At 41.7% G+C, this 19,023-nt stretch overlaps 1 protein-coding gene across 3 annotated transcripts; it reads right to left on the reverse strand.

Annotated features, from left to right (window-relative positions):
* Positions 1-2,012: 2,012 nt before the first annotated feature.
* Positions 2,013-19,000, reverse strand: CHMP5 (charged multivesicular body protein 5). Of its 3 annotated transcripts, none has more exons than XR_010113563.1 (8): positions 18,722-18,890; positions 17,755-17,859; positions 15,974-16,020; positions 13,153-13,246; positions 12,650-12,721; positions 6,965-7,073; positions 4,464-5,420; positions 2,013-3,285 (listed from the first exon to the last, which is right to left on the reverse strand). XR_010113563.1 is itself a non-coding variant. In XM_055293982.2 (8 exons), the coding sequence occupies exons 1-8, from the start codon at positions 18,788-18,790 to the stop codon at positions 2,666-2,668; spliced, it is 660 nt and encodes a 219-aa protein (XP_055149957.1). In that variant the 5' UTR covers positions 18,791-19,000; the 3' UTR covers positions 2,013-2,665. The 3 variants fall into 3 exon arrangements, 2 of the variants coding, with proteins under 2 accessions (XP_055149957.1, XP_055149958.1); XM_055293982.2 differs by having other exon boundaries at positions 2,013-2,716; positions 5,308-5,420; positions 18,722-19,000; XM_055293983.2 differs by lacking the exon at positions 4,464-5,420 and having other exon boundaries at positions 2,013-2,716; positions 18,722-18,886.
* Positions 19,001-19,023: the final 23 nt, after the last annotated feature.

The raw sequence follows: 19,023 nt of genomic DNA on the forward strand, positions 1-19,023 counted from the left end.
CCTTGAAAGAAAGGAAATGCTTTCTGAAAAGACTAGGCAATAAACCATTACGGATAGGCAGAGGCCAGGTCATTGGCAGTTTTTTATGCCCTGGTGGAAGTATTAGAGAACATTAAAGAATTTAAGTCAGATTTGCATTTTAGAAAGGTAAGAGTAGCTATATGTGATCAGTGTACTCAAGGAAGTGAAACTATGCGAGAAGAGAAGACATTCCAAAAGACTATGTGAGAGACATCTAGGCCAGGGAGAGTTAAGAGGAGAGGAGGAGTTAGATTTGAGAAACAGGGATTAGGGTTTAAGGATAATTGACTGTGTAGGCAAAATGTAGGCATCAAGGACAACTCAAGCGCTTTCTCTTTTGAATGATAGGAGAATAATAGTTCCATTAGCCTGACAGCCTCCCATCGTGAGACAATGGTTTCCCTGTCTCACAGCTCCCATCATGAGACAGGGAAATCAGAAGCAGGAGATTCAGGTCTGAGGAAAGGTGATAGGCTGTTTCAGCCATTTGAATGTGAGGTGCTTGTGGGCTTCTGGAACATCCAAATAATTGTTAGGCAAACAGCTGGATATAAATAAGATCCTGAAACTCAGGGGCAAGTTCAGGGATAGAAGTATAGATTTGGAACTTAGCAGTTAAAGCCATGAGAATAGCTGAGATCACTAAATATAAGTAAACAGAGAAAGAAGTCTGGGGGGTAAAAGCTAGAATCCAGAGGAGCAGTAATATTACAGTTATAGAGTTGAGGATTTCAGAAAGAAGCTTCAGAGGGAATAGTTAGAGGAACAGGAGAACCGGAGAGTACTGTCACAAAAGCCAAGAGAGTAGAGATTTAGGTAGAATGATTGCTCACTCGTAACCGATGCACTAATGTGGTCTAGCTAAAGGGCTAAATATCACCCACTAAAATGGGCAATATATGAGTCACTGGTAACACTAAGCAAGACAAGAAATCAAAGAGAAATGTTTGCTGACAGTGAACCCCAAGATAATGAGCTTAATTTGGATATGTTAGATTCTAGGTAACGATGAGGCATTTAAGTGGAAATGCCCAGAATTGAAAATAAGGATAAGAAGTCTAGGCTAGAGACAGTCATTTTGAGTCATTAGTGCATAGGTAATAGTTGATATCATGGGTGTGAGATTTCTCAAGGAGAATACAGATTGGAACTCTAATGGAAGAAATATTCAAGGGGCTAAGAGGTATCCATATAAGAGAATAAGTGGGCCAGATTAGAAGAAAACTCAGAACTCATAGAAAAGCCAAGAAAGGTTTCAAGAAGGTAATGATGAATACTGTAATGTTTGCTCCCTGTGGAAGGCTTCTTGAGAAGATGAGGTTGGAGATGGGAGAGGGTGACATATGTTATCTCATCCCCACTTGTAACTAGACAAGAACTCCTGAAGTGAGGAACTTGGTAACCCCTCGGCTGGTACAGAGACTTCTACAAAGCTGGTGTTCCTAAATGTTTATTGGTTTGATCTGCAGACACATGAGAGTCAGGTGCACATGGCACCGTGAGGCACCCAGCTAGGCGGGAGGGGGAATGCTGTTGGCAACAAGTTGAGTGAGGAAGGGGGGACAGGATCATTAAAGACCCTGAAATTGGGCAGGAGTTTGAACTTGCTGTAGTACTCCAGGCACCTTCCAAGAAAAGAATGAAGCAGTTTCTTTTTTATTGTTAACAATCCCTCATATAAGAATAGCCCCTTGCAGTTAACAAGGTACTTATGACCATTACCTCAGTTATTCCTCACAAAAGCTCTGTGAGTTAAGCATGATTTTACTAATAAGGAAACAGCAGGTTAGAGAAGTTGAATAGACTACTCAGTAGTTAGTAAATGGTAGACCCAGGGCCCAAGCCCAGATTGTTCCTTGCTCTTTCCTCACAATGCTACTGGTTAATTTGGTTTCTGTAGTGGAGTTATAGGCTGAAATGACATTAAAATTCTATTAAATTTGGTTTCCGCAGTAGAGGTTTTAAGCTGAACTGATATTATTAAAATTATATCCTTTTGAAAAATATTTATTGAGTATAAATAAATGTCCTATACATTAAATATCAAGAAATATTCATTATTGATTACAAGTCAAGATGTAATACTGAGGGAACCATAGAATCAAAATACCCACTCATGATACAGTAGTGATAATTCCATTCCAATAATGGACACAGTAAGACTTGTTCACAAGACACAACAAAACCCATCAAAAAGGCCATCACTTTAACCAACCTATAATACCACAATAGAAAATGATTCTGAATCATAATATGAACAGCCCCAATAATCTCATCTTTGTCTTATCAATTTATCAGGTCATTTTGAGACTGTAGAGTTACACTGTCATAGACTTTTAAGATTCCATTTCCTTAGTTTTATTTCAAATTATTATTAATGAATGAAAACAAGTCATACGAGCTAAAAATACTTTTAAACTGAGTTCGTTTTTCATAAGAAAAAAAGGAATCAAATTTTAGTACGAAGAAAGCATTTCCCAAGCAATGAGTCTCTTAATGGAAAAAATAAAAGAGCAATGTAATTAAACTTTCCTTCAAAGAAAGGAAAGAAACCTAAATCTGTTATGGCAAATTTGGAAAGATAAATATTTCCTAGTCCCATAGTATGTGTTTGTTTTACAAGATACACTTGAATGATGCAAATCTATGAAGCAGGGATCTGTGGCAATCCAAATTCATCCACCAGAACTCCATCCTGTAAAAAGGAAGCAATGTTTAGTGCCACTATTTTTCTATTTGATAAAAAAAAAAAAAAGGATTACAAACATTTAATAGTTAAAACTCATTTCCAAGTATTTAATCAATCAAAACCAAAATTGCACTCATAAGATGAGAACAAGCTTTTTCATGAAAGGTAAAGGAGGAAGTGATGAATCAAGAAGAGAACTAGAAAGGGCCAAAAGGGGACTCCTCCACAGGGGAAAGAGAGTGAAAGAGGGAGAAAGAGAAATCTAAGAGTAAACCTGGAAAGGGGAAAAGGAGGCTAGGAGGGTCAAAAAGGAAAGGTTGAGGAGTGGGTCCTTGCCTCCAGATTTGCATTTTCACTCTGATCCCTAATGTGGACCAATACCTTTCTTAGCCTCCCAAATCCTTGAAGGAGCAGTGCCCTTGGATAGGCAGTCACTTCCATATCATGCTTTACTATAATCATAGGCAGCGACATCACTATCAATGAAAACACCAGGGCTGCTCTGCCTATGGAGTAGCCATTCTTTTATTCCTTTACTTTAAAAACAACAACAGGCCGGGCGCGGTGGCTCACGCCTGTAATCCCAGCACTTTGGAAGGCTGAAGCAGGTGGATCATTTGAGGTCAGGAGATCGAGGCCAGCCTGACCAACATAGTGAAATCCCATCTCTACTAAAAACAAAAAAATTAGCCAGGTGTAGTGAAGCATGCCTGTAATCTCAGCTACTTGGGAGGCTGAGGTGGGAGGATTGCTTGAACCCGGGGGTGGAGGCTGCAGTGAGCTGAGATTGTGCCACTGCACTCCAGCCTGGGTGACAGAGCGAGACTCCATCTCAAAAAGATAAAACAACAACAACAAAACTGCCATATATCCATAGCATATATAACTCAGGAATCTGTGACCTTCTCAAAGTGGAAATAACATTGATGCTTCAGGGACTTTTTTTTTTTTTTTGAGACGGAGTTTCACTCTTTTTGCCCAGGCTGGAGTGGTGCAATGGCATGACCTCGGCTCACTGCAAGCTCCGCCTCCTGGCTTCAAGCGATTCTCCTGCCTCAGCCTCCCAAGTAGCTGGGATTACAGGAGCCTGCCATCACGCCCGGCTAATTTTTTGTATTTTTAGTAGAGACGGGGTTTCACCATGTTGGCCAGGATGGTCTCGATCTCTTGACCTTGTGATCCGCCCGCCTCAGCCTCCCAAAGTGCTGGGATTACAGGCTTGAGCCACCGCGCCCGGCCGCTTCAGGGACTTGTTACTAGGAAATTAACAAGGTGGGCTATGGTAGTGTTAATAAAAATTATTTCATGGGTTGCTGAGAAAAAGCAACCCATGGACCTGGGACCTTGAAGTTGCCAGAGAGGTCGGGGAGGAGTGGGCAGTTCAGAAAGGCAAGACTATCCCAGGCTCAACAGAGAAGGGAAGGATACAATAGAGGAAGATGCATACTCACAGAAACCAGTAATAATGGACCGAAGAAATTACCTGCTCCCTGCCCTTTGCTCTCACATTTTACAGGCAGGAAAAACTGATGAGGTTCAAAAAGAAGACATAAATTTCTGCTATTTTGCTCAAAGCCACACCTTGCCCAGCCTGGTTGTCATTATTAGTGGCTCATGCCTGTAATCCCAGCACTTTGGAAGGCTGAGGCAGGCAGATCACTTGAGACCAGGAGTTTGACACCAGTCTGGCCAACATGGTGAAACCTCGTCTCTACTAAAAATACAAAAATTAGCCAGGCATGTTGGCGCACACCTGTAATCCCAGCTACCTGGGGTGGCTGAGGCACGAGGATTGCTTGAACCAGGGGGGCGGAGGTTGCAGTGAGCTGAGATCATGCCACTGCACTCCAGCCTGAGTGACAGAATGAGTCTCTGTCTCAAAAAAAAAAGACAATCATGTAGATTTGGACAGAGCTTTAAGTTTGCAAAGTCCTTTACATACAAGATCTAATTTGCTTGCACAACAATTATGTGAGATACTTGTAATTATCTGCATTTTACAGATGCAAGGAAAAGAAAAGCTTACAATAGCTAAGTAATTAGTCATACTTAGTGTCAGGTGTTCTGATTCTTTTGCCTTAAACTAGAATCTTTCTACATTAAATTTTATGCTTAAATTATTAATCCATAGTTTAGAAAATCCACCCATTCTAAACTCCTGTGTGTACAGGAAAAAAAAAAAAAAGAAAAAGAAAGGAAAATAAAATTAAAAATCCAGTCAGTAATTAACTGGTGTGTATGGAGAGTGAGACTTTTTCACTGCTGCCTAGCAAGTCTCATGCATGTGTTGCTTACGCTTTTACAGGAAATGTCTAAGACCCATCAGTGGTACCCAGTGCCAGCTCACAAGAAGGGTGATTATGTATGTTACACAAATTGTCATTGTATAAAAATATTCCTGAACCTCAGTGACAGTGTTTATGCAGTCAGTTCATCATCCAATGCAGAAAAACTGGACCTTCAAGGGTTCACAAAATAATGACCAGGACTGTCTTTCTTTGTTCTTGTGTAAGACTACCTTTTAGATTCCCAGACTTATGGTCAAGCATAAAGCCTTTGCTATTTTGCATTGAAATATAAACAGAAAAAGCTTTCACCTTGTTTTTTGTATCAGTGGGAACACCTTCTGGAATTGCAGGTGCAGATGCTGCCTCATCCAAATAAGAACTGTCTTCATCAGCCAGAAGCTCATCACCCAGTGCATCCAACTCTGAGATTGAAACAGTCAACATTTAAAAAAAATGTAACCAAGAAAACTGGCAGCTAATAATTTCTCTCATTTATCGATGGACCTGAAAGAAGGCAGTGAAGAGGGCATGAGATTGTTGTATGCTGTGTGACCATTACATGAAATCAGACTCCAAAAATAAGTCTGTGGTAAAATGAGTTGGAAGTGGCCAAGAGGAATGACAATAGCAGGTAGAGACTCACCAGGGGCAATTGAAGATAGGAAATTAAAAAATAAAGAAATAAATGGAAAAAAAATAAAAGGTTGTAGGCAAAAATAGACCATGGAGAGAGCGGGAAAGCAGCAGCAGTAATGTAACAGGGGAATCACACAATAGAAATCCAGTGTGGAATGGTTCTGTCATCTACCCAGTTACTCATGCTAGAAACTGACAGCCACCCTTGACACCTCCCACTTCTTCCACATCCGGTCAATCATTAAGTCTTGTCCACTCAATTTTCTAAGACATCTTCAATCTGTCCACTTCTGTCTGTTTCTGCTACCATCACCCTAACTAGTCTCGGCCACCATCATCTCTTAAATGGCTATCGCAATAACTTCCAGACTGTTCTCCCTGAGGCCATTCGACAACCCTTCTCATTTTTTCATGCTATCCCCTACTCATCCTTCAGGTCCCATGCCTCTCTCCCACTACTAACTAGGTTAGAGTCCCTTAGTATGTGCTCCCATGCTACCCCATACTTCTTCCCTATAGTCTGTGGTCTAGTAATTAATTACTTGAAGCAAACCATTTATGTCTTCCACTGCTAGAGAAGCTTCATGAATGTAGGGACTGCATTTTTATTCGGTGCTAAATTCCCACCACCTAGTAGAGTACCTGGCATAGAGTAGATGCACACTAAGTATTTGCCAACTATTCTTTTTTTTTTCTTTGTTTTTGAGAGAAGGTCTCACTCTGTTGCCCAGGCTGCAGTGGTGCAATCTCGGCTCACTGGAACCTCTACCTCCTGGGATCAAGCGATCCTTCCACCTCAGCCTCCTGAGTAGCTAGGACCACAGGCGCATACCACCATGCCTGGGTAATTTTTGTATTTTTTATAGAGACAAGGTCACGCCATATTGCTCAGCCAGGTCTCGAACTCCTGGGCTTGAGTGGATCCACCTACCTTGGCCTCCCAAAGTGCTGGGATTAGGGCACCTGGCCCTAATTATTGTTTCTTAATTGGTTTTGCTGTTCTGAGGGAGAGGACTCCAACTAGGAAAATAGGGAGAACAAAATCAAAAGGAATACAGCAAGGAAAGGCCATGTGGAGGACACTTACAGATACCAAGCACCAGGTCAGCCTGTACCTGGACTTCCTTCAGAGTTGATCCATCCCACTGTTGTTGGTGGAGTATGCAATCTGATGTGGCTGCCTCACAAGCTCTTTGCCCAGGGACTGTACCATAAACTAACCTTCAGGAAATCCTGATAGAAATTTTCACTAGCATTTGGGAAAAGGTCCCAGGCAGCTGTTCCTTTTGGACTCCAAAACTAAATATACATTACTTTTCTCATAACTTACCTGCTTCTAAATCATCTTCATCCAGTTCTGGGGTGCCATAACTGCGACTCAGTGCTTCTTGGATTTCATTTGCATCTTCCATCATATCCTCTAGCTGGTCTTGTAAATCCTATGGAAATATATATGAGAGGATTTTCTCTCATTTACCATTTTCTTTTAACTACCCTTTTCCCCTACGTTCTCCTTTGACTAGACATGAGCAATTTTTAAAAAGATAATGTATGTAAAATGCCAAGCACATAAACTGGTCTCAACAACTGTTAGTTCACCTCCCCTATCCCAGTCTTTGGCTAGCAATTTTTTAATGTTAACAACTGAGCAGACACTCCTCTAAAGGACAGGTTCAAGTAACTCTTAAACATCCCTTCTAATTAAAAGTATGAAAGGATGCTTAAAGAACTAAAAATCACAAGCCCAAAGATTTCCTCTAACAATAACTATGAATGTTACTGACCCACATAATCCCTCGCCTATTTTTGGTGGCAAAATGTGAACTTAAAAATAAAGAATAGAATTGGTGATCTCTCATTTTATTTTTTACTTTATTTATTTATTTATTTATTGAGAGGGAGTCTCACTCTGTCACCCAGGCTGGAGTGCAATGGTGCAATCTCAGCTCACTACAACCTCCACCTCCCGGGTTCAAGCAATTTTCCTGCCTCAGCCTCCAAATAGCTGAGATTACAAGTGTGCGCCACCACGCCTGGCTAATTTTTGTATTTTCAGTAGAGATGGGGTTTTGCCATGTTGGTTAGGCTGGTCTCGAACTCCTGACCTCAGGTGATCTGCCCGTCTCAGCCTCCCAAAGTGCTGGGATTATAGGCATGAGCTACTGTGCCCGGTTGGATTTGATTTTAAAGTGCCTCATGGAAGCCCAAAGTCCTATGTGAGAATACATGATTGTCAGCTGTCTACCATTACAGAAAGTTTTACTTGAAACATTAAATCAAGCAACTATCTTGATCTAAACTATCAATCATTTTCTAGTTAATGAAGACAGGGAGGTTATTGAGACAAGCAAATTATTCTTCTCAAGTCAGCCAAAGACAGATTCCACTGTGTAGAGAAAGGAGGCAAGAGTAGAAACAACTGAAGTGGTACAAAAAATGAGTTGTACATGGCCCACCCTGGATGGAGAACCAGAAAGGGAAGCATGATAGGTGTCACAGCCAAGACAAGGCTGGTGAAAAAAATGGACCAAGGGCATAAACCCTGTGTGAATAATCTACCTGTGCTTAACTGGGAGATTACTACAAGGCTAAAAATGCAGTTGTCCATTGGTACACGCAAGGGATTGGTTCCAGGGTGTCTGCCTATACCAAAATCTGCCCACACCCAAGTCCCCAGTTGGTCCTCCATATGGGTGGCTTCGCATCCTGCAAACACTATATTTTCGATCCTCATTTGGTTGAAAAGTATCTGCATATAACTGACTCGTGCAGTTCAAACTGCACTTGCTGTTCAAGGGTAAACTGTAATGTGAAACCAATCTAAGAAGTGGTATAGCATAACAAAGGGCAGCTGGTATAATGGTTAGGAGTGAGACTCTGGAGTCAGATATACCCAAGTTCAATTTTGCCATTACTCAATGAGAAGTAATGTCTCTAAGCCTTATTTTCCTCATTTGTAAAATGCAATTATTAATAGCCACATCTGGTCGGGCACGGTGGCTCATGCCTGTAATCCCAGCACTTCAGGAGGCCAAAGTGGGTGGACTGCCTGAACTCATGAGTTCGCAACCAGTCTGGGCAACACGGTGAAACCCCATCTCTACTAAAATACAAAAAAGTAGCCAGGGCCGGGCGCGGTGGCTCACGCTTGTAATCCCAGCACTTTGGGAGGCCGAGGTGGGCGGATCACGAGGTCAGGAGATCGAGACCACGGTGAAACCCTGTCTCTACTAAAAATACAAAAAATTAGCCGGGTGTGGTGGCGGGCGCCTGTAGTCCCAAATACTCGGAGAGGCTGAGGCAGGAGAATGGCGTGAACCCGGGAGGCGGAGCTTGCAGTGAGCCGAGATCGCGCCACTGCACTCCAGCCTGGGTGACAGAGCGAGACTCTGTCTCAAAAAAAAAAAAACAAAAGGTAGCCAGGCATGGCGGCATGCGCCTGTAATCCCAGCTACCCGGGAGGCTGAGGCAGGAGAATCGTTTGAACCCAGGAGGCAGAGGTTGCAGTGAGCCGAGATCACGCCACTGCACTCTAGCTTGGGCAACAGAGCGAGACTCTGTTTCAAAAATAAATAAATAAAATAGCCATATCTCACTGAGGTTATTGTAAGGATTTATTGCAATAATATATGTAAAACACTAAGCACCTAATACTATATATATTTTACTGTGTTAATTATGTGCGGAACAACAATACACTCTTCATAAACTAAAATTCCACACAGACAGGAACAGAACTAGTGTTGATAAAGCAAAAGGACCAAATCAGCACCATTTATCCTTCAGAATTTCTAAAGCAATGCAAGACATTTGAAAATTCTGCTGGGTGCAGTAGCTTATGCCTGTAATCCAAGCACTCTGGGAGGCAAAAGAGGGCGGATAACTTGAGCTCAGGAGTTTGGGACCAACCTGGGGAACATGGCAAAACCTCATCTCCACAAAAAAATACAAAAATTAGCTGGGCATGGTGCATGCCTGTAGTCCCAACTACTCAGGAGACTGAAGTAGAAGGATGGCTTGAGCTTGGAAAGTGGAGGTTGCGGTGAGCTGAGACTGAGTCACTATAATCCAGCCTGGGCAACAGCAAAAAAAAAAAAAAAAAAAAAAAAAAAAAAAAAAAAAAAAAAAGAAAAAAGAAAATTCCTTCCTGGCCCCCATAAAGGTGAAAAGGGTAGTAAAATGGAGCAGAAATTTTTTTTTTTAATTTTGATTTTCTGTATTTCCAAGTACCAAACTGCCAAATTATATGCATATTTAACACTCTGCTACACAGAGAAGCACTGGCTGAGTAATAATTAAAAGACAATGAAAATAACATAGAGAAAGCTAATCAAGTCAAGCTTATACAATAGTATTACACATCAAGACACATCTTCCCAGATCATCTATGAGTAGGATTCCTAGCAAGACTCCAGGATAGACACAGAAAAAATTTATCCCACAAAACATTAGCTGGTTCTCTATTATATAAACAAACAAAAGCAATATAAAAAAATATAAGCACTAAGCTAAAAAGAACATTGACAAAGTGATATGCAGCAACTGAAAAAGCAAAAGAAAAACAGACCCACACACACACAACAGCAAAATAAAAAGTTAAAGCTATAAAACAATGAAAATATTTTCCAAGTAAAGCATTTTAGGAAAATAAATCTGACCAAAAAATTCGGATCTAACCAAAGACACATACACACCAAAAGAGTTAAAGGGGCTCTCCACCTGTCATGCTGGCAATCTATCGGAGGACAGGAAAAGGATAATTAGGCAGGGAGACAGACAGACAACCACAGGTGAAAGACGAAGAGACATACAAAGCATTCACCAAGACCAAAGTTTCTCTTTTGTTCCTATTAAATAGCTTTAATTAAAACACAAGGAACCCTAAAAGCAGAAAATACCATTGCATTTCATTATATCTTAATGGCAAATGATATTATACAAAAAAAAGATGGCTGGGAGTGGTGGCTCACACCTGTAATCCCAGCACTTTGGGAGGCCGAGGCGGGCGGATCACTTGATGTCAGGAGTTTGAGACCAGCCTGGCCAACATGGTGAAACCCCATCTCTACTAAAAAATACAAAAATTAGCTGGGTGTGGTGGCAGGCACCTGTAATCCCAGCTATTTGGAAGGCTGAGACAGGAGAATCGCTTGAACCCAGGAGGCAGAGGTGCAGTGAGCCGAGATCACACCACTGCACTCCAGCCTTGGTGACAGAATGAGACTCTGTCTCAAAAAAAAAAAAAAAAAAAAAAAAAAAAAAAAAGACAAGCATACACAGAACACTTTCATCAGTGAAGCTTTTAGAGAGTATCACAAAGTTTAATTCCATGCATGCAAACACTTGTGGAGGATTAGAGACAGACAAAGGCAACCTAAAAGGGGTGCTTGAAAAAATAAGAGAGGGGAGGAATGCCTTCACTCTTTTATATTTTTTTGAGATGGAGTCTCGCTCTGTTGCCCAGGCTGGAGTGCAGTGGCGCCATCTCGGCTCAGTGCAAGCTCTGCTCTTGGGTTGCCATTCTCCTGCCTCAGCCTCCCGAGTAGCTGGGACTACAGGCACCCACCACCACGCTCGGCTAATTTTTTGTATTTTTGGTAGAGACAGGGTTTCACCGTGTTAGCCAGGATGGTCTTGATCTCCTGACCTCGTGATCCACCTGCCTTGGCCTCCCAAAGTGCTGGGATTACAGGCGTGAGCCACCGTGCCCGGCCTGCCTTCACTCTTACTAAAGATTAGCATTATCAGAGAATATCTTTGCTGAGGCAATAAAATGCCTGGTATTTTAACAAACACTGCTTGAATCAGGCCGTACTGCTTTTTCTCCTTTTTTTTTTTTTTTTTTCGCTTTATCTCCCTTTATAGCCTCTGATTCATCAACCATCAAATACTTTCTGAGCACCAACCATGGCAGGGCATTGTTATGGGCACTGGGGACACAGTAGTGAACAAAATCAAGTCCCTGCATTCAAGGAAATGGACATTCTAGTCAGGGGGTAAAGGTCAAGGGCGCCATTTTATATGCAGAAAGGAAGCCTCTCTCCTCTGACCAGTCACCACTCACTCCCTCTGCTATCTCTTCTTGCCACCTGGGCTGTTCATCTGACAGCTGAGAGCTGCCAAGCTCTTAGGGCTCATCTCCCTGGTCAAAATCCAATTCCAATAAGAAATGCTAACTTTAAGGAACTAATGACATTATTATTAAAAATCTAAAGAGAATTACTAGAAAAGGGAACCAAGTCTACCACGCCAGGAGTTGGGTTAAACATTTTACATAAACTTTACCTACATACCTTCATTTAACACTCATGACAATCCTGGGAATAGGCAACAACACCACTACCATCGAAGAAACAGACTAAATATCATTGAATTAGTTAAAAGTAACTACTGGATGCTTATTATAGGCCAGGCATTGTGTGTGTAGATATACTAGCTCATTTGTTTCATCCTCATAATACATAAGTTCCTTGACTTATGATAGGGTTACATCCTGATAAACCCATTGTAAGTTCAAAATATCTTAAGTAGAAAGTGCATTCAATACACCTAACCTACTGAACCGTCACTTAGCTTAGCCTACCTTAATTGTGCTCAGAACACTTACATTAGCCTACAGTTGGGCAAAATCATCTGACAGCTTATTTTATAATAAAGTGTTGAGTATCTTATGTAATTTATTAAATATTGTATGGAAACTGAAAAACAGAATGGTTACGTGGATACTCAAAGTATGGTTTCTACTGAATGCGTATAGTTTTCGCACCATCATCAAACTGAAAAATCGTTAAGTTGAACCGTCTTAAATCGGGGACTGTCTGTAACTGTATGTGGTATTAGGATCCTTGCACTGAGGAAACTGAGACGTTTGGTACCCTTTCTTGAAGTTACTCTACTAGTAAATGGCAGCCCCAAGATTCAGTTCCTCTCCTGTGCTCTTCCTATCACACGTACACTCGTTTGGATTCTCTCAGAAACTAGTGCACATTCTTGCAGAAACTAGCATATGTCTCACCTCAATCTGGTCGATCTTCACTTGCTTGTATGCCTTCTTCATTTCCTTTACTCCCAGTTTCATAGCATCAACCTAAGAAAAGGAAGAAGAAAACACAATGTTTTAGTAAGTCATGTTGGTTAAATTGTCTTTATTTATTTATTTATTTAAGACAGAGTTTCACTCTTGCTGCCCAGGCTGGAGTGCAATGGCTCACTGCAACCTTTGCCTCCTGGGTTCAAGTGATTCTCCTGCCTCAGACTCCCAGGTAGCTGGGATTACAGGTGCACGCCACCACACCCAGCTGATTTTTGTATTTTTAGTAGAGGAAGGATTTCACCATGTTGGTCAGGCTGGTCTCAAACTTCTGACCTCAGGTGATCCACCCGCCTCAGCCTCCCAAACTGTTGGGATTACAGGCGTGAGCCACTGTGCCTGGCTGGTTAAACTGTCTTTAAAAAGCCATAGGAAAAGAGAATAAGAATAAATAAATGAAATAACAGGAAAAGGTGTTTTGGGAGTACCGTGGTCTTGGTGTCCTTCAATGACTGGATGGTATAATTGGCTTGTTCCATGTTGAATGACTGTTGGGCAAGATTGTCCCGCTGCTGCTCATACCTTTTTAGAGTCAATTGAGAATGGCAAATATATGAACCAGATAGAAATCCTCAAGAACAAAGTATCCCCACACCAAATAAGAGTATTTAAAAAAAAAAAAAGGAACAACAAACTTAAAAATTAGGTTATCACACAGAAAAATTGGCAAAAACAATTTAATCACTCTAACACAAATATCATTTGATGTGTCCCTCCAGTCTTTCTCCTTTGCATGTACAGTCATGCATCGCTTAACAATGGGGATATATTCTAAGAAATATGTTGCTAGGTACTTTCGTCATTGTGCAAACATCAGACAATGTATTTACACAAACCTAGGTGGTATAGCCCACTACTCACCTAAGCTATATGATATAGCCTACTGCTTGCTCCTAGGCTACAAACCTGTACAGCATGTTACTGTACTGAATATTATAGCCAATTGTAACACAATGGTATTTGTGTATCTAAACATCCTACAGAAAAGGTACAGTAAAAATACAGTATTATAATCTCATAGGGGCCAGAGTGGTATAATGCAGTCTGTTCTGTCATTCATTGACAAAAACATTGTTATGCAGCACATGACTGTATTTTAGTTATAACACTATTTTCCACTTAACATTATAGCATTTGCTTTTTTCTGTTTTGCTGCATATCTTTTTTTTTTTGAGACAGAGTTTCACTTTTGTTGCCCAGGCTGGAGTACAATGGTATGATCTCGGCTCACTGCAGCCTCCACCTTCCTGGGTTCAAGCGATTCTCCTGCCTCAGCCTCCGGAGTAGCTGGGATCACAGGCATGTGCCACCACGCTTGGCTAATTTTGTATTTTTAGTAGAGACGGGTTCTTCCATGTTGGTCAGGCTGGTCTCGAACTCCCAACCTCAGATGATCCACCCACCTCGGCCTCCCAAAGTGCTGGGATTACAGGCATAAGCCACCACACCCAGCCTGCTACATATCTTAATAAGTCCTTATAATTATTTTCTATGATAAATATACAGAAGTGAAATTCTTAGAGCAAAGGGTAAAACTATTTTTAAGGCTCTTCATACATATAGCTAAATGGTTTTCCAGAATTTTGAACTCCCTGAAGACAGGCATATTTTATTTTGTTTATTTATTTACTTATTTGTTTAGAGACAGTCTTGCTCTGTCACCCAGGCTGGAGTGTAGTGGTGCCATCTCAGCTCACTGTAACCTCTGCCTCCTGGGTTCAAGCAATTCTCCCGCCTCAGCCTCCCAAGTAGGTGGGATTACAAGTGCATGCAAACACGCCCAGCTAATTTTTGTATTTTTAGTGGAGATGGGGTTTCGCTATGTTGGCCAGGCTGATCTCCAACTCCTGACCTCAAGTGATCTGCTGTCTTGGCCTCCCAAAGTGCTGAGATTATAGGTGTGAGCCACTGTGCCCAGCCCCAGGTGTTTTATTAATTTTGCACCCATAATTAGGTAATCCATCTGACCTAATATAATGTGTGGTGTTCAAAATGTTTTTAAAATAAAGTTTTATATCAAATTATAATATTACCTCAAAGACTTATGTCACTATGTTCTTTATACAATATTGGAAACAATCTAACTATCCAACTAGAAAAAGAATGGTCCATTCATGGTGCAAGCAAATGGTAGAATATTATAATCTCATTAAAAAATGTAAAGTTTCCAAAGAATATTTAAAAGAACAGGGAGATGCTCATGATATAACATTAAGTGGAAAAGGAAAACCTACACATACACACTACAATTTCATTTCTTCTAAAAAGTTATATGCACACATACCACGTATGCAGAAGCAGAGGAAAGAAACTAGAAGAAATTAGCATTTTAAAGGTGGTTATTTCTAGTAGTAAGAATCTAGGTAAATTTTATTTTCTTCTGTTCATATTTATATATTTTCCAAGTTTCTACAATGAACCTATATTCTTTTTATAACAAAAAAGGTTACTTAAAACTAGCAATGCCACCAATTAAGAAGGTAAATCATTTCACCACACCCTCACCAGTCTAGGCATTACAATTTCTTTTTCCAATTTTATCTAATCTAAAAGAAGGAAGATGGCATCTGGTATCTTGTAAAAAGTCATTTTAATATAGGAAGAGAGACACTGACAATCTTTCTGGTCCCTCGATAGCTAATTATACCTGACCTCTATAACCCTGCAGAGGATCTCATCAGCTGAACAGTCTACAGAGGTAGGCACCAAAGATACTACTTAGCTTCTGCTCAAAATTGGGACATAGTCACCCAAAACAAATTAAGGATCTTTAAATTTATTCTGGTGGGAGGGAACAAACATTTAGGATTCCTAACTTTACAAACAAAAACAAAAAAGGTACACTCTAAAATAAATAATAGGAAAACCAAACCCTACAGATCTGGTCAGTCCAAAACAGTAGTCACTAACCATATAAGGCTACTTAAATTATTTAAATTGAATAAAATTTAAACTTCATTTTCTTAGTCACACTAGCCCATTTCAAGTGCTCAATAACCACATGTTGCTAATAGCTACTGTATTGAACACACAGATATAGAGCATCTCCATCATGGCAAAAAGTTCTATTTAGATGGAAGTTGTTACAACAGATAACAACCCAGCTAACTGTATTCGATTGCATGTCAGTGAAAATTTGTAATTAAATCAAGAGTGCTTAGAAAATAGTATGAAAACCTGAAGGAATGGAAGACCATTTCTCTTTTAGTTAAACCTGCTAGAGGTAAAGAAATTGTATGTGTAACTTACATTCTCTTTTGCTTTAAAACTCGCAAGGCTTTCTGCTTGACCATATTCTGGAGAGAAAAACAGATTTAATAAAAATAAGGTGGAAAACACATATACGGTAAAAGAAATTTCCCATAGCCTCAAACTCACATGCCTACTTCCTCTCTTCTTCAAAGTAGTAGGCATAATGGCTTCTGGATTCTGTTCTTCCCCTCCCAAAAACAGGTATCTCTAAGGCCCAGTCTTTAAGCCTTCACTCCTATCTGTCTTTGCATCCCACATCCCAGAGTCCTGAACTACTTTCTCTTTTCCTAATGCATATTATCTCTGCCTTTAGCCCCAAAAGTGCTGATTCTGTATATCCAGTTGCCTTAGGGAGATTCTTCACTTGTATAGCCTATCAGCTTAACCTCAACAATTCTAAACTCCTAAACCTTATCTCACCTTGGAAATAAGTAACAATGGCCCACCAATCTCTCACCTCTCTAGGTTGAAAACCTTTTTATCAACCTTCTCTTTCCTCTTTCTGTTGTTTCTTCATGCACAGTCATCCTGTTAGCTGATTTCAGAACTCACTTTCAAACTGATTCTTTGGTTTCCTACCACCATGGTTTGGGCTTTCATCGTCTCAAATCTAAATGGGCTTTCCTACCTCTGGTTGCTCTTCATTCCACACCATCCACTAAGATGGCTGGGAAAAGCCTTCCTTTTCTATAGAATTCTGTAGATCATTTTATTTGTCTTCTCCAATGAGGAAGGAGATTACTTCACAGATGATCATAACTCACATTTACTGAGTACTACTTTATCCTAGACATAGTGGTACACAGGTCACATCAATTACCTCATTTAATCCTCATACTGTAAGGTGGGTATTATCTCTGTTTTACAGATGGGGAAATAGAGGTTCAGTGATACCCAGGCTCACATGGTTAATAAGTTATGGATCTGGAAAAAACAAGGTAGTTCTATATCCACAGTCCATGTGCTTAAACACAGTATTTTATGTTTCTACCTAACAGGAGTGGAAAATAAGTGACTTTATCAAGGTCACAACTAGAAGGCAGTGACAGTGTTAGTATTAGAACACTGGTCCCAGATGCCTAGTTCAGTTTTTCCCAGCAGGCCACTCCTTAAGCAGTCTAACATACCAACCTAACCTGACCAGCTTAGCAAGTCATTGATCTTGAGCACAGCCTAGTCTTCCTCTCCAGATTACCACCTTCTCAGTATAATATGCTAATTCTCATGTACATACTTTTAGACGTGTGACCAGCATCTCTTTCCACCAGATCAATCCCCAGCCTCCCCTCCATATTTGATTGCAGACTCTCCTCCCTAAAGGATACACCCTCACATGTTTTCTCCTTACCAGACTGTAAGCATCTCTTCTGTAGGGATGCTCACAGCCCCTGCACTAGGTCTTATTTCTCTTTTTTATTTTTTGAGATGGAGTCTCACACTGTCACTCAGGCTAGGTGCAATGGTGTGGTCTCTGCTCACTGCAACCTCCGCCTCCCAGGTTCAAGCGATTCTCCTGCCTCAGCCTCCTGAGTAGCTGGGATTACAGGTGCCTGCCACCATGCCCAGCTAAGTTTTTGTATTTTCAGTAGAGACAGGGTTTCGCTATGTTGGCCAGGCTGGTCTCAAATGCCTGACCTCGTGATCCACCTGCCTCAGCCTCCCAAAGTGCTGGGATTACAAGCATGACCCACTGCGCCCAGCCGAACTAGGCCCTATTTCTATAGGTGCTAAAACTAGGCTCTGCCAGCACCTTGTGCAGCAGTTACTGCCTACCTTACCTTTGCAGGACCCTCTCTCATCTTCTTGATCTGATCCTTATACTTCACTAGCTCAGCATCCAATCGAGAAATCTTCTTGTCAATGGATTCTGCTCTGCTGTCCACCTTAGGGGAAAATATCAAATGCACTAGTAGTTACTGCAATACACTTATTCCAGAAGGGGCAGGTAGAGAGGAAGGAATACAGAAGAATAAAAAAGGAGCTTAAGGGGAAGGGTGAAAAACAGTGGTTCACAAAGAAGGGTATTCCCAACCAGAAACCCTGGGCTTTTGTAAATTATTCTCTTACCCCCCGCCACACTGCCCCGATTCTGATATACCAGGTAGCCTTCAAGTGGGTTGGGGGAGAAAATAATTTGAGAATCACTGAGTTGAGTTGGAATTTCCCTAGAATCAGAGACAAGCCAGGCTGAGAGTTCATCCAAGAGGCACATGAAATGGGCCAGTGCCAAGTGAAACCAGCTGATTGAAGATCTAATGCCATTCCCTAAATCGGGGATGATGGCTTAATCTGAGGCGCCAGGGTTCTGAGTTTTGTGTTACTGAGATCCAGGACAGAGGTACAGATATGTTGACCTAGGATATCAAGCTGAGTCCTGATGTGGACTGGGGATGACAGATGGAAGAAGGGTAAGGGATCAGGCGGGACGAGGTGGGAAGGGTGTACGGGCCTAGGGCTGGGTGAGGTGAGAGGATCAAGGCGAGAGAGAGTGGACGGGCAATGGGCATCAAAACGGGTTGGGTGCTGGCAGGGCAAGGCAGTGATGGGGTTGGGGGTCCCTGGTTTGTGGCGTTAGGAATGACTTGGGTAACAGGGATGAAGGGGAGAAGGTGAGATAGAGAGGGATGACGTGTAAGGGGCCCAGGACCCGAAACGAAGTGGAAGAATATGGGCCCGGGGCTGGGGGTGGGCGGGGTCGGGTGTGTCAGAGGTCCTGAGGCTACTTATGCATGATCAAATGCCCACCGTGCCAATGCAGTCAGTCAGGCTGGGCGGCGGAGCCTTGGGTTTGGCTTTCCCGAAGAGTCGGTTCATCTTGAGCGGCCGCGAAGAAACCCAAACACTAGAGCAAAACCAGAAACGGAAGCAGAGTCACTCCCGCCTCGACTTCCGGCCCCTCCGTGCGCAAGCGCAATATGCCTCCTGGCGTTTCCCGATTCTTTTTCCGGATTTTCAGCCGGGTCTTCCGGGGAAGGAGAGCAAAACGACTTGGTGCACTAGAAGAGAGCCTGCAGGGGGCGGGGTGTTGGTAGAAGGAGTGGGAGGGG

The sequence above is a fragment of the Symphalangus syndactylus genome, chromosome 9 (assembly GCF_028878055.3).
Source record: "Symphalangus syndactylus isolate Jambi chromosome 9, NHGRI_mSymSyn1-v2.1_pri, whole genome shotgun sequence".
In the NCBI taxonomy this organism is placed as follows: Eukaryota; Metazoa; Chordata; class Mammalia; order Primates; family Hylobatidae; genus Symphalangus; species Symphalangus syndactylus.

Coding starts and splice junctions, on each gene's coding strand:
- CHMP5 (XM_055293982.2), bottom strand. CDS start 18,790: ATGAACCGACTCTTCGGGAAAGCCAAACCCAAGGCTCCGCCGCCCAGC. Junction 13,247..15,973: donor GTTTTAAAGCAAAAGAGAAT/GTAAGTTACACA, acceptor GACTCTAAAAAG/GTATGAGCAGCAGCGGGACA. Junction 2,717..5,307: donor CCACTGATACAAAAAACAAG/GTGAAAGCTTTT, acceptor TCCTTTTTACAG/GATGGAGTTCTGGTGGATGA.